The 16,048-nt window shown below is 39.8% G+C and overlaps 1 protein-coding gene across 8 annotated transcripts in view; it reads right to left on the reverse strand.

The window, feature by feature from the left end:
• Positions 1 to 16,048, reverse strand: part of agap1 (ArfGAP with GTPase domain, ankyrin repeat and PH domain 1) — a 765,714-nt gene that overhangs the window by 246,120 nt on the left and 503,546 nt on the right. For all 8 annotated transcript variants that reach the window (XM_043693252.1, XM_043693251.1, XM_043693249.1 and 5 more), the window contains 3 exons: positions 11,977 to 12,104; positions 10,834 to 10,989; positions 7,544 to 7,636 (listed from right to left, as the gene is read on the reverse strand). In XM_043693252.1, coding sequence (XP_043549187.1) covers positions 7,544 to 7,636; positions 10,834 to 10,989; positions 11,977 to 12,104 — 377 coding nt within the window. The remainder of the gene's footprint in view (positions 1 to 7,543; positions 7,637 to 10,833; positions 10,990 to 11,976; positions 12,105 to 16,048) is intronic.

Raw genomic sequence — 16,048 nt, forward strand, 5'->3', positions numbered from 1 at the left:
ATCCCCAACGTTCCATCTAAGTGCTATGAAATTCGAAGCATACATACATCGCACATTTCTGGTGTAAGGACACAGTTTATCTAATTACTTGGAAAGAATTATTTGGACTGCTGTGGGAATAGCGACTACACCGCGTATACAATAGCAGGGGGGAAAAAAACAAGCAAGTAAGCCTGAGGGAACTTTCAAATCAATTAACGGTCCAGTCAAGGTCCAATTTTATCACGAGCTGCTTGCAGGAGACTGTATCTTTTACATTTGAGTAATGTGCAGCCTTTTAACTATTCTACGAGCAGCTTTTTTTTTTTAAAAAAAGGCTTTACTATTGAGTCCCGTGGTCATAAAAGCTTAAGGAGGAGTTTACAGGGGTCACACTCCATCTCCAAGTCTGACAAATACCTCAACAATCACTAATAACATAGTTACAAGGTTTCTCTTAAAGGAAAGCTTTATTCAAACCAAAGAAAATCCTATTAAAGACACTATTATCACAACCTCAGTAAAACACACACAATAAGCAATTTAAAAGGCTTGAATTTTTAACACTGACTCCTTACTGCCCTCAGCAACTTACAGACTCCTGAAAGCACTGCCATTGAAATAGATTCATGTTCAAATATAGATTCTTGCTCCTGCTGCTTTGCCTTCACATCAGTGTCCTAATATTCCCTGTGAAGATACATTAACAATGTAGAGAGACTAATGGGAATTTTAATCGGAGTCCATTTCTTCATACATTTACTTTTTCATTATCAACCGTATAATTTAATTTGATTCACTGCGAATTTTAACAGGGGGAGCCGGTGCTGCTTGTAAAACAGGATGGATTCAAAGGCAGCACCAAATCATTTGATTCTCAGAGACCACTTCTAATAAGTGAATAACATGCTTTCTATGCTTTTTATTCTTGATAACATCTTTCACTTGTCTACTTTCTAGCACATTTTTAAACTATAATGGTGTGTGTACCCCTTGCAATACAAAAAGCATGAACATGCAGCTGAATGTGGATTGTTGCAATTCAGACCAGGAGTGAATCAGGTTCAATTTCACATTGAATTTCAAGCTGAGGTTCGGCTCAGCACCCTCATATGAAAAGGGAGTGGGGGAGGGACGGCAAAGACAAACATTTATGCTCACTCTTCACTTGCTTTTGTATACCGACATTGGGGTTCGCTCTAAAACTAAGAGCAGACAAGCAGCCCCATGATTTAGTGCAGATACACAGGCTATAAACAGCCATTTGACTGTATTGAAAGGCAATCAGGTACCTGTGACATTGGGCTCCAGAAAGAATCAGACCTCCTTCAGAAGAAGAAGGGGGAGAGGGGAGACCAGAAAGTGACAAAGGCCCTATTACAACCCTGCTTCCCATTTGTTTTATTGTTACACAAAGCTGCTACACTCCACACTATTGCCGCCTTGGCCAGCAGACATTTCAACAATCACGTACCACTTACTTCTTTCATGCGAAAACTATTCTGACAGCTCCACGTGCACCAGACTGGGAACCTTTTGCCAAAATAAGACATTCAACTTCTGCAAATATCAACATCAAATTCATTCCTCCTTGAGTGTAAGATTCTGGCAATATGACTCACAGACACATAAAAAAATGCAAAATTTGTAGGTACCAATGTCTAAGATATTCTTGCCTCTCTTAATGCAATAGCATGACTTGGTAGCATAGGACAAGGAACATTTATAAAATAGAGATATTTCCATTTTGAGTATTAAATTTGTATTTTTGCATGTAGCCACTACGTTTAAAGATTGGTGTGGATTCATCTCCTGAGTTGAAAAATGTGGTACTGGAAAAACATAGCAGGCCAGGCAGCATCCGAGGAGCAGGAGAATCGACGTTTCAGGCATAAGCCCTTCTTCAGGACTCTCACCTACTATCGTGACTCCAAGTCTACTGATGATAGATTTGGCATCCATTGTTGTTGTTTTTCAGTTCTCTGAACGAAAGGCATCAGATCCACAGTCCCATGATCTCCTTCACAGGGAAGGTGAAGAGGTTCTGATTTGGGGATTGAAACCTACCATAGTGGCACCAATCCAATCCACAGTGACCCCTTAAGGAGTCTGAGTTGTTGTGGTAACATATACTTTTACATGCACATTGTAATGTAGTGCTATGAACAGTTATGGTGAAGGTTCTAAATTTCTTTCTATCACATGGCTAACCAACAATCTCTCCCACTCTTATCACCCACCAAAGGCGTATGTTGGATGGATTTATAAGTCAATACTCAACCTGTCAGGGCACAATAGGAATGCACCTTTTTTTGGCCTTCAATTCCTCATATGGAACTTGAACCAGGGGCTTCTGGCCTAGAAAAAAGGATGTTAACTGCAGCTTGAAACAACCTCCCATCAATCATGCTTTAAAAAGAAATGCTCCATTCACACTTAAATAAATGTTTTGTGGGTGCTGAAAGCAGGAAAAAACCTGAAGAAAATGTTGAGTTCAGCAGTGTGAATGAATTTGATTAATCAAAGTTGGCATTAAAGTGTCCTGGCTATAATAAGTGATTAAATCTGACAGTGAGACAAAGAGAGCTAGACTAACAACAATTCAAACAGAGTCAGTAACACAGCGCACTGACCACTGAGCCCTACAGTGCATGGGGTCTGGATTCACGAAAACAGAAATATAGTAGTTACAGACAGTCTGGTCATTTCAGGCTACAGTGCAAGGGGAGCCAGATTCATATTGGTACAGATGCAGCAGGTAACTCAAGACACTTAAAATCAAGACAGTCCAGAAATCTAAGCCAATTGAGCTGATTTAATCAAGTACTTCACCAGAGTTTGCATTCTAATCCCTACAGGTCAATAATTTTTCTCAGATCAATAATCTTCACTCCATGTTCAAACAAAATATCAAAAGGAATATTAGCATTAAAATCAATTAGAGAAAACCTATTTTTTTAGAGAAAAAAGGGAAGATAGCTGAAGACAAGAGTTCATTTATATCCACTTCAAATCCAGCTTGGTTCCCTTTGTGTCAAATTAAACGATGTTTACGCCGAGAACTGAATCATAAACAATTGGCCGTGAAGAAGACTTGTACATGCATTATCATTGCCTGGTTATGTCCACAATTAGAAGCTTCTGGTCACATGGAATTTCCTGGAACTTGGAGGAAGATTTACAAGGACACTTATGTGTGTAAGTAAACGTTTGAATAAAAGAATAGGTGATATCAAACATTGCTACAGACAGCTGGATGGAAGCAGAAGAATCACTTCTTTGATATCCGAAAGAGATGATGCATGGTCGCCTGGGGTATATCACAGCTCTGCTTGCCAAGGCAGCAAGGCACTACAATGAGACATGGCAGCCTCCCTCACCTTTGTGAAGTCATCTCAACAGGCTATGGGAACACTATTCACCCTCTTTTGGTGTCATTTACACAGAGACAGGGGTCAGACTCTGGTTTTGTGTGAAAGCAGCAGACAAGACAGGAAGGGTAAAAGCATTGTATATATAAATCAAACAATTACAAGAAAAATTAATTCAATGGTAGGCTTTTTAAGATTGAGATTTTCAGCCAAGGCAGAAGAACTTTCTTTTACACGTATGAATCACTAGAGCCTTGAATCTGTTCAGACAGGGGTAGGCATCCAGCATCAAATATTGGGTCTTCAGTAGAACTCAACTGCTGCTTAAAAAGGCCATCTATTTCTTGTTATTAACACAGGCTGACGGGAGACAAACGACAGTCTGTTTCCTCATCAGATTATGTGAGAAGAAACTATTTTCCAACTAAAACTTTTGTCCTGAAGGCTATTTTCTCACAGATAACATTTATATTGTATTATGCAACATGTGGGACATAATTGGATTAGAAGATAACAATGTGTGCAAGGGATAATAGAAAAGTCTTTGTATACTGTAAAACACAAGCATAATTGGCACTCTTCTCTGCCTGTGTAATTTAATTCTTCAATTGTCTTCTAGTCTGCCCATGTAACATACCTTTGTTCTTCTCTCCTGCCTGTTGCTATCTCTGCTGGTCTTCTATTTTTCAGCAGCACCATTTATTTGAATTCTGTTCTTCAACAGCAGTACACCCACAGCAATCTAGTCTTCACTATTCGATCCCCAACTCCCCTCTATTCTTCACCAGTAGTTTCTATTCTTTACCAATGCAATTCATTGGTGACCTTCCATTCTTCATCAGTGCTATTCACCAACAGTCTTCTTTTCTTTACTAGTGCTACTCTATTTCAGCATCAGTTGTTATTCTCCACCAGCCCAATACTTTGTTATTATTCTTCTTCACCCTCACATAGCTGTATGGTAACCTTTTTTACTTGATAAACGTCCACTGGCACTACATTTCCACTAACTAATTTTCTTTCAGGCACCTGGTTTTAATAGTGGAACTCACCAGCAGGCTTCAGTTCTCTATCTACACACGCTACAACCACCCTTCCATTGTTTCATGCAACTTATTGTCAGCTTACTATTCCCTTCTATGTAATTCACTGGTGATTCCTCACTCTTCTCCAAATTTCACATCTAATCCACTACCCTCCTCTCTGCTGGCCTCCTTTTGGCTTCTAAGCATTATTGTCCTAAGTTACCCCTTCTTCTTAATATAAGGCATTGCTGGCCATCTACTACAATTCTTTGTTTAGTATCAACTGTTCTTTGAACATCATTCCCTGCTACCTACTTCCATTAACCCCTTATTTACTTCAATTCTCAAGGTGACTCATCTTATTCCACATGATCTCCACGAACTCCCTCTCTGTAGGGTTTTGACAGTATCTGAGATATAGACTCAGTTCTCCATTTCCTTCAGTGCACAAAAGGCTAATCAAAGAGATGCACCTAGCACCACGACCTAGTGTGACCAAAGCATGCATAGGGAAACAGGTTATAAATAGTTCAGTACCGAGGACATCAATAGAACTTTACTCACCATCTCAGCATTTGATGTGAAAAGCAGGCACAGTCTTGCCTTTGAGGACTTTGAGATCATATGAGGATGTTGTAAAACCCAAACACATAGCCAGCTAGTGCATAACATGAGTGTGTAACACACTGGTGTGCATACACATGCAAACACACACAGCTGCGATCGCATAAACAGACTTCCCATCTGCCATCAGCCATTTCCATGTCACCTTCTTTGAGCTCATTTGTACTTCATTAACTGCCATTGACTTAACAAGATTTATGCAAATGAGACCACAGGACCTTGCCAACTCCCACTGCAATCAAGTGATTATGTATGTACGATTCTCCTGCTATGAAAAATTAATAAATGACAAGCCCAGTCAAGACAAAGCAGAGCCTCTTGTGATTTTTTTCTCCCTCTGCTTAGCTTTTAAAGCATTTGCATGCTTCTTTAGAAAACATTGAGTTTGCTTTACATTGGAATTAATCAAAATCTTTCGCTAATTTACCTGAAAGCAGCTCTTTCAGTCATCGAGAATAAATAAATACTTGTAATAAATCAATTTAGCTTACCTAACTGGAATTATTAGATAAATAACTGCAATAAGGCAGCTTGGCATGTTTCACATCTCAGCTTCTTGAATTCACACAGAAGAAATGATGCACCACTCTAATTAGTTATCACAAAAATCAAAGCTGGCCGACGTGGAGGTATTGGCCCACTAATCTAATATTGATTGACATGGAATTTTCTGATAATCAACTGCAAATGACATCCTCAAGAAACTGGGATAGTGGTAATCCTTCCATTAATGTTTCTGAATGAAAGTCAACATGGAGACAAGGATCTGGAGCAATACTGGAACACAAATATTAGACCATAGGAAGTCTGGATCATTTATAACAGGTACACCATAAGCCAGGAAGCACAGGCAACACTGATTTACTAATTTTACAATGGCTATTCTAAACAGTTCAGAGTTCACTGTCATGGTTAGGAGAGCTCACCTGAATGCCTGAATCAGATGTGGTGCTGGAAAAGCACAGCCAGTCAGGCAGCATCAGAGGAGCAAGAGAGTTGATGTTTTGAGCATGAGTTCTTAATCAGGATCATTGAATTGTTCCTTGGTCCTTGGATGCTGCCTGACTGGCTGTGGTTTTCCAGCACCACACTTTTTGACTCTGATCTCAAGCATCTGCAGTCCTCACTTTCTCCAGCCTGAATTAGATTCCAACCTATAATGCACTCCCAGGCATTTACTGTTGGACATACAGACCACTCCAAACCCTTTGATTATGTTCAAGAGAAGTAATTAACTCCTGCATACCTGTTATAAGTTGCTAGCTTGCACTTTATTTTTGGGTGTCTATTATTGTACTGATTAATACATCGGTATACCACTCAAACACTCGATTAGATTTCAGCCTCTCACTCCTCATATCTTATTATTTTATATATACACCTATATATCTAAACATATACCAACCGAAATTTTGAACAGATTTCAGCCAGTAACTCTTTCTGGGGGTCCATTATTCCCTATTGAAATAGGGAGAGTATGTCAGGATGCAGAAGGGTAGTATGGTTACTTTTGATGTAAATTTCCTAGCTGTCTTGTGTGCAGGATATTGAGTTAACTGCAAAAGTTGCGATACAGGAAAAAGTATAAGTATTTCAGCTAGTGATTTGCCAATGCGAAAAAAAATCTAAAATTTAGATTTAAAAAGGAAAGAAAGAAACTTATTCTGTGAATTCCATTGTGAAAAACAAAACTCTCAGTGTGCTCTGTGCTTCATTCAGAGAAGAAACTCAATGAGACTCCACATGTCAAGCCAACATAAACCTAGAATGTCAATGTTACATTGCTTAAGACAACATTCAACTTCATTTTAAAAAGCAGGATTCAAAAAAGAAAAAGAAAATGATTCTGTCTGAACAAACACCACATGACTGTCAAAATACCTTTTTTGCCTGATTGCATGGGGAAGATTGACACAAAGCCCACACTTGCAGCTGTCAAAAGAATTTCCCCATCCCCCATATTGAAGCAAGTAAGTTAATTTGCACATTAGTTGAGGGGTTACTGAAGCCTCTTCATTAGAGATTGCAAACAAGAGCAAATAGTCAGTGCACTGGCCATCGTTATCAGAACTAATTGCCTCAGCTTGGCAAGTGGAGGTAGTCGTGTTCAGATGTCCTCTTGCATTGGCAAATTGGGGCCAAGTCAAACAATATACGAGATCACAAGAGTTCTGTTCAATGATCGGATTCAGACACTCGCCTATTTCAGTTCCAACCATGGCACTCCGACAAAGCTGGTCTTTGAAGCATTCCAAGCTGGAAGCACTCCATATGCAGATAGGGCTGCAGATTGCAGTTAATTAGACCCAGTTCTTAATACTTCCCACGGTGTCGCGAGCATCTTACTCTAATGATCTTACTTTAGCACGTTTAGGGCCCAGCTAATTGATGTCAAGTGTGCAACTTCTATGTTAATGAAATGGAAAGCATCAAATAAACAGAGAGAGGGGAAAAAACAAGAGGCAGGTTACAGAGTTGAAACCATGTTGCTCCATGCCTCCAATTAAAAGGAGCAGTGGGGAGAAAGGGAAAACAGCACCTTACCTGCTTAATTGGGATTGCTCGGCCACTCCCAATACTGTCTGCTCTGGTGTCAAGATTTTTCTTCTCCTTGTCTAGCTCACTTCCTTTTCGAGACTAGAAAAAGAAAATGACCATTGTAAAATAGCAAGGATTAAAAGTTACAAGATACCAAGAAACTTTGTGCACGAACAACTTGATTTAAATACAGTACTGCAAAATGTTAATGGCACTTTTAGTCCCTCATTACATTACTGAGTCACATAAGTGAGAGACAGAAGATTTACATTATTTGTTTGATGAATATTCGCTTCTTTGTTTTTTTCAGAGAATTATTGGAACTGAATTTATTTCACCCTAAGAAGCTGAAGATGAGCAGCCTTTGAACTCTGCAGAGTACCAAATCCAGGGAAAGAGACGTCAGAAGCAAAAACAGAAATTGCTGGTAAAACTCAGCAGGTCAGGCAGCATCTGTGGACAGAAATCAGAGTTAATGTTTTGGGTCCAGTGAGCCTTCTTCAGAACTGATTTTTTAAAAACCAACCATCCTAACTGAGCAGGGAGTGCAATCAGGACCCATTGCAGGGCTTGTGAAGACAGGGCTAAAGGGTCAAGAGCCAGATAGGAAGCCAGAAAAGATAGGCCTGGAGGAGATGGAGCTGCACAGGGGCCAGGGGAGGTAGGCTGTCTAATCCAAGTTTTGAAACACCAACTTTTTCCTATCTACCATCAGTTCGGAAGAAGAGTCACTGGACATGAAACGCTAACTCTGATTTCTCTCCACCAACTTGAAACCCAGAATACATTTATCTTTTGTCGGCCTGGAGGAGATAGTGTTGCACAGGGGTCAGTGGAAGTAGGCTGTCTCATCCAAGTTTGAAATCAAGAAAGGAGAAACAAAACTTCCTATGCACTTCAGACAGTTACAGTACAGTTAATCAGGTGCAAACAGATATTTGAAAAAATCTTAAATAGTCAGTGTTTTAAACATGTTATAATGGTCTCCTGCAATAAGATACACACTTAGTGTCATTTGTCGAATAGAAGCATCTGACTATGATAAGCAGGACCAGAAAGTGTGGAGGCTACAATAATACATTAGAAATAATTGCTTGTCAACTTATTCTATTCTCTTCATTTGATGTAATTTGTGTGATAACCTCAATTTATAACTTCAATCTCTTGTCACTACCATCACCTGTGACAAACTGACAAACAGCAACACATCATTGGTGAAAATGCTCTTTTCAGACACTTCCAGAGTTCTGAAGGTCACAAACTGAAACTATCATTTGCAGTTTCTGACAGTCCAAATCAACTCAGGATGAAAATGCACACTTCACTATCACTGTGCACTAAAATCTTCCCGAGCAGGGCACAGTACAGCATGCCAACTCTCATCATTATATTTTATCTCTTGGTCTTCTGAGGTCTTTTCCTCAATCTCTTTACTATCTTTCAGCTGAACTCTTTCCCCCAGTGACAGTATATTGTACAAATAGCTTCAGCATTCCTTTGGCTAAATAAATGCATCTTACAGCAAACAGCAACATGCATGTACATTTCCAAAGACCACTCAGGGCCACAGAGGAGGAAAAATAAACTCATAGTTCCAGATCTGCTTCAAAATTAGGAATGTGTTTTTAATTTAAACTTTTTTTTTAGCTGGAGTGGGTGGGTAGTAGTATCAAGATTTAATTTGTCCTTGAATGTAATTACATCTCAGCATAACTCACGCTGTGAATCACCACTTGTCATGTTTTAAATATAGCAAGAGTTTAAAAATATTGTGATGGACAGGAAACCAAAAATGCATGCTTGACTGCTTGAATTTCACTTTTCAAATAACATTTAAACAATATTTATGTATTTGTATTTTTCGACAATTCATTCTTTTAGAGACATTTTGCTATTTTCAGGGCTCAGTATCTTTGATCTGTCATTAGGATGTAGAGCAAATGTTAATTAAAATGTGGGATGGTGTTGGAGGGAATGTGAACCATTGCTGAATTATAGCTAAGCGAGGGCATCTAGTGGCAGAAATCCAGTTCTGCAGCAGTTTTCAAAATCACTTTGGGGGTTGCAAATGTGAAATAAAAATAGCAAATTCTGCAAACATTTTGCAGTTCAAGAGAGGAGAGAGGATAAGGTGATTTCAGCTAAGTGACTCTATATTTTAATGGAGATTTAAAATTTTTAATGCACAGTCAAAAATCAGAATGCAACTTCTGCCAAAGTTAGTCATATATTTTGCAAGGGCCTTACGTGAGTGAAATGATTGTATATCAGGACCATTCACATAACCCCAACCTTTATTATCCCACTGATTCATGGGTGCAGGTCCACAAATAGTAGCAGGTCTTCAGTACATTCCTCAAGTGACCCTTCTTTATATGTTCACTGAGTCAATAAGTGTCAAGTAATTTTGCCTTGAAGGCATTATGAGCAAGCTGCACAGCAATCAATAACTAGAAGTGTACAATTTCCAGTATGGAGTATCTGAGCAGCAAAGACAAGCGATAGCTTTGGAAGCATGCTTACAAATTGTGTGAAAGTACCTATTTCAAAGCAATAAGGCAGATGGATTTGATAGCACATATCTCACTATCATTGCTACTTATTGGGGTAAAGGACATGCTTATCTCTGTACTGGAAATAAAAATAATTAAGAGCCAAGGAACAAACTAGGAAAGTAATATCACCAGCTATTTCATCTTCTTAATACCCACACCTGCTCAAGGAACAGATGAGGAGGGTAGGCCACTTAGTCCATCAAGGCTAACATTCTACTCAATACAATTTGTGGCTGACCGAACACTTCAATGCCTTTTACCAACCCCAACTCTGTACATCATTAATAATCAGAAATCAATCTCTACTGTAAACATACTCCAAACCCGAGCATCCACAGCCCATAAGGTTCACAACCCTTTGAATAAAATAATCACTCTTCATTTCAGACCCAATTGGCATTCCCCCTTATTATTAAATTGGGCCCGCTGATTCCAATCAGCAGAAACATCTTAGCTGTCTATATCTTGGAAGTATTTTGTAAGTTTCAGTGAGATCACATTTCATTTCTCAAAACTCTAAAGAATACAGGCCCAGTTTGCCCGACCTCTCTTCATAAGACAGTCCCACTAGACTGGGAACAAGTAAGCCGACCTAAATTGCACAAGGTATTGCAGTGGTCTAACCAATCTCGTACATAAGTGTCATTTGGTTATCCAGATGCTGTTTCAGCTAATCAGTGTCCATTATTTATATAGGTACATCGATTAATTAGATCTGTACAAGGTGAGGCAATTACTTACAGCAAATATGTTAGAACGCCGTTTTGACTGTTTGCGAACAGGAGTTGGAGTGTTGGCAGTTTGAGGAATGTCAATTCGCAGCTCCTTTTGACTTGTACTTGGTGTGGAAGGGACAGAAGAGGAATAATCACTCAAACTTCCTCCACCATTGCTTGTCTACAAAGCAGAGAAGAAAGCAATTAAAGATAGGAAGAAAACTGCCCTGTGTCATTTAAGACATATGCAAGTTATACTCTGGTCAGCTGTGGCCATCTAGCCTCAGGGATGTTGTGGGTTACTGTCCCACTTCAGAGACGTGGGCACATAATTGGGGGCCAGTCTTCCAGTGCAGTACTGAGAAACCGAAGGAAATGCTGGCTTTCAGATAAGGCGTGTACTCAGGTGGGGTCTTGCTGTGCATCATTTCAGAATGGTTACACTTCAGTAAGCATACTTACACATTAAGAAACAACAACAAAAAGTTATGGAAATATTCAGGAAAGAGACAGACAGCACTGGGGAAAGAAAGAGAGACTTGATGCATCTGGCAAGATGACCTTTCATCATAATTTTCATCAGAACAGCAAACAGATAATGAAGGGCTTTTGTCCGAAACGTCGATTTTTCTGCTCCTCGGATGCTGTCTGACCTGCTGTGCTTTTCCAGCACCACTCTAATCTAGACTCTGGTTTCCAGCATCTGCAGACCCTCACTTTTGCCTAAATGGCTTGGCAAATCAGCTCTCCCTCCCCTTAGGCAATGAACTCACCTGCCACATCTTTACTGGCACATCAAAACAGCACAAGGGGAACAGCACTGGGATCAAATCTTGAACCTTGTTTGCCTCTTGTACTTTTGTAACTCTCCTTAAATCTGTACCCTCTTGTTATCAATATGTTAGTCATTGGGACCAACTTTGTTATATTTGGGAACCCTGTTAAACCCTGGGTAAGGTGTAGCTTTCTACTGAACTATTCTGGACAGCACAGCTAAAGTATAATACATTTTCCAGTATGATTCCACTCATATGTGTTTAACTTCTAGGAAGGAAGCTGCTCTAGATAAAATGGGAAGCCTGTCATTGCCCTGCAGTGCATGACAGTTTCATTCGATATGTTTCCCAGACTCATTCTGCTTTTTCTAAATCTTCCCTCAATCATTTACCTGGCTGATGTGGACAGCAGAGACTTGAGCAGAGCACACTGACGAGTGGCTTGGAGAATTGGGCAGCGACTTGCATGGTCCAATGGAGAGCTGCTGCTTCTTTCGGGTGGCCACTATCTTTTGGGCAACTGTTAAAACAAGGGAGAAGAATTCGGGTTAAGCTGCATCACTTCAGTCGTCTTGATCCTTTCTATCCAAAGACTTGAGCAGACAGTCCTAGTGCTGTACTGAGGGAGTGCTGTACTACCAGAGGTGCCATCAGCCAGATGAGACATGAAACAAAGGCCCTTTCTGCTCAACCTAGTCGAAGTTTGAAGATCCTGTGGCACTATTTTGAAAGGCAGAGCAGTTACACCACCAAGTTCAGTACCTCATCGATTATTATCCTTCAAATATCACCAAAATATCTGACTATTTTCATGTTGCTGTTTGTGAGACCTTGCTAGGCACAAGTTTACTGCCACATTTCATCCAACAGTCACTATACTTCAAGATCACTACTGACTCTGAAGTGTTGTGAAGCGTTATGTGTCATTAAAGCAGAAATGTAAGTCTGTCTTCCATTGGTGGAATTTTCCATCAGTGACAGACTGCAAAAGCAACCATGCTATTCCCCTGCCTGCCTCTCTATTCTCCCCACTACCAAATACTCCTGAGGAAGGTGTAATTAACGTAAAGCACAACTCAAGAAAGTAAAGCTAGGATTCAAACATAAACTGATGCTTTGTCTTACTTGGGTCAGATTTGAAACGAAAAAAAAAACACAAGAATATTGAAACAAGAATATTCCTCTTCATGCCTCCCCACCCAGTGATGCCTCCTGAAAATGTGAATGTTTAACTCAATCTAGGGATGTGAATGTCACATGGCAAGGCTGGCATTTAGTGCCCACCCCTAACTGGTCTTTGAGTTGTCGTAGAGATTTACTTTGACATAAACTGCCATAAGTGGATGAAGGATGTGGATAAAGATTTGGGGCATACTGCCATCTTCTAAACATACACTTGTCCAAGTCTATTGTGGATCTCCAAAGACAACATCAGTATTGAATCCTTAATCAATAAAGTCGTCTTTTTTCGGTCTAAAATGATGAAACACCTCTAACCCTACAAACCAATGTTTCCACTAAATTCTGCATTCTTCATCAAGGGTGGTACAAAACATTTTAAAGGTCTGCACACCTAAATAAATTGTCCTTGTACTACAAGAAAAATACAAGAATGGTATCTACAAAGCTCCCTGATCTCAACTTTCTTTCAACATTGGGGATGTGCAAGAGCCAATTTTGATTGCTCCACCATTGGCAATTGTGACTTTGGATTTCTATACTCTACATTCTAGAATCTCCTCTGCACACTGCCTTATCTCTCTTTCGCTCCTGACCTCCTCATCCAATTTTTTGGTCACCTCTCCTAATTATCTTGACATGGCTGCGTGCTAGATTTTTGTACAGTGTCACTCCAGTGGATCATCTTGGGAAGCTTTATTGTGGTGATACTAAATGAATACAAGTTGCTGTTGCTGAGTAGTTTTGGCCCCTCATGACGATGATAGAATCACTGTTCCAATTACAAATATTCACAATTCATGTTCCATTCTTACATTTGGCGAGCAACAGTTCTCATATTGTCCCAATACTAATTTTGACCTGTTCACTACAACAATTCAGGCACATGTAAGATGATTTCCTTTTTAATATCTCACTGTTTTATTGAAAGAGCTTAATCCCTGTTTGCAGCCCCAACAGTAAAACCGTAGCCACAGATTAGACGCATATGAAAACTGCAAGACCCACCCATGCCCTATCGCTCTATGTTGCAGATTCCTCATGCACCATCTAGCTATAGCTCCAGTATGCTACCAACAATTAAAGGCAGCATTTGTTCCAACACTTGGAATCTGTAAATCACTGTGGTTCATTGTGGAGCTCATTAACATTTGCAGCATTGCTTCTATCAGCATCTGCTTAAGCAGTAGATTAATAGAATTGAGAAGCCAAGTTTGCTTTTCTTTCAAATCAACCTTTGCCACAGTCAACCACCATTCTCAAATAAATTAAAAGATATATACTGAAAGGGTTTACTTTGCACCGAGAAGGACAAACAGAAAAAAAGAGAAAGAAACAGTCGGGAAAATCTGCAGGGACAGGGTAGTCGGAAACTGGAACATACTGGAAGAAAGCAAAGAGAAACTAGGAGAGAGATTGGGGAGAAATTGGTAGAAGAAGGGGAAAATCTATCAGACAATCAGAAGGAACTGTCAGCTGGGCGAAATTAATGTTTAAAGTTTCAAGCTGAGTTGTCAGGTGCCCTACACTTTAGAATTACCTTGCCAAGCTTTGACTGGGTGCATTATCGGATAAGCTGAGCAATGAAGAGGTACTGCAGTAGCCTATCTTATTTAAGGACATAGATATACCTCAGTTTTCATGAAAACTAAACACTAAAAGTTTAAATTTAAACATGCTCGTGCTTTTCCAAGTTTACCATGACAGAGCTGTGCAAATCAATTAGTCACACCACCATTCAGACCATTGATTGGAGCTCAATTCACAGGCAATTTAAATAATTCAACAGACAATCTCAATATTGTTGTCACTGTAGAATCATTTGTTTATTGATAAAATAAGGTTCACAAGAGAACATTAAAAGAAAACTCGTTACAAAAGGGAATTGACACCAGGCACTGACAGAAAAGAAAATGTTTGCTGCTTCTGTTTTTCCCACAGTTGATATTACTGACACTTGAGGTTGAAATTTCAGGTCAAACGGAATGAAAGTATCAGTATTAGCCAACATGCCAGTTTCCCAACGCAGTGCCCATTACCATTGAGCCCATTACCATTGGGGAGTGAGGGCAACAGCACACTTTTGCTCAACCCATTACCATGGCTATTAAGACCACTGAAGAGCTCATTGAGGGCACATTCTGATTTTGAGAGAAGTGTACAAATAGCCAAATGAGACATATAGGCAGTGGAGAGCCAGTCATGACAATCCAGGGATACCAGTGGACCTCACAAAAGGGCGAAAAGTAGAATGGTGAGATGAAGGTTTGTTATTCACACACAGGAATCAGGCCAGTGCACACTGTGGGGAGTTTTGTTAGCAAGCACTTTAGCAGTGTGGGAAAGTTGCCACCCAGCTGGCATCAATGAGCAAAAGGAAGTTGGGGAGGTGGGGAAGAGGGATCAAGGATTTCAAATATAACGGAAGGTAAATTAGGAGAGCACCTGAAAATAGGTAATGGAGTCAGGCCTATGCCTTTCCAAGTGCAAATAACACAAAGTTAAAAATCACACTACACCTGGATATAGTCCAACAGGTTTATTTGGAAGTACTAGTTTTCAGAGTGTTGCTCCTTCAATAATGCAACAAAATGATAGCCCCAGTAACAATTGCTGTGATCCGCTTACATCGCTTGCACAATCCCATCTTCATGCCATCAAATGGATATTACACCTATATTCGTGCCTATTAAGTGGGTTCTAGCATAAAACTCAGGGTTGGTATTCCTACTGCAGAGGTGGATGCGGGACCCAGAAATAGTCCCTGTTTCAGTCCTTGATTTCCCATTACATTTAATTAACAAAACCTTTCCCAATCTCACTTTATTGACACAACTTATGCAGTTATTGTCATCAGAACTGGGTAGATTCTGATAGAAAGCCTGATGTTTGTTGTGCATTTCATGCAAATTCAATCAAGTTTCCTTGGTTTTTATTCAACTGGAGTAACTTTCCAAGACTTTGCACTTGTTATAATTTTCTCAAGGTGCCTTCCATAGTCTGGATTTGCAATTACCAGTGACAGCTTTACCTCGCAAGAGTGTTAGACCATGAGACAATATGAAATAAGAACAGAAGCTAGCCATTCAGCCTGCTCCACCATTCCATAGTATTGTGGGTTAACCCGAGATTCTTCATGTCCACTCTCCTGCATTTTACCCATAACCATTGATTCTCCTATTGATCAAGAATTTATCTCAGCTTTATATATATATAAAAATTGTCTCTGCCTCCTTAACTTTTTGTGGTAAGTGGTTCCAAAGACTCAACCCTCAGAGAAGACAT

The sequence above is a fragment of the Chiloscyllium plagiosum genome, chromosome 7, assembly GCF_004010195.1.
Source record: "Chiloscyllium plagiosum isolate BGI_BamShark_2017 chromosome 7, ASM401019v2, whole genome shotgun sequence".
In the NCBI taxonomy this organism is placed as follows: Eukaryota; Metazoa; Chordata; class Chondrichthyes; order Orectolobiformes; family Hemiscylliidae; genus Chiloscyllium; species Chiloscyllium plagiosum.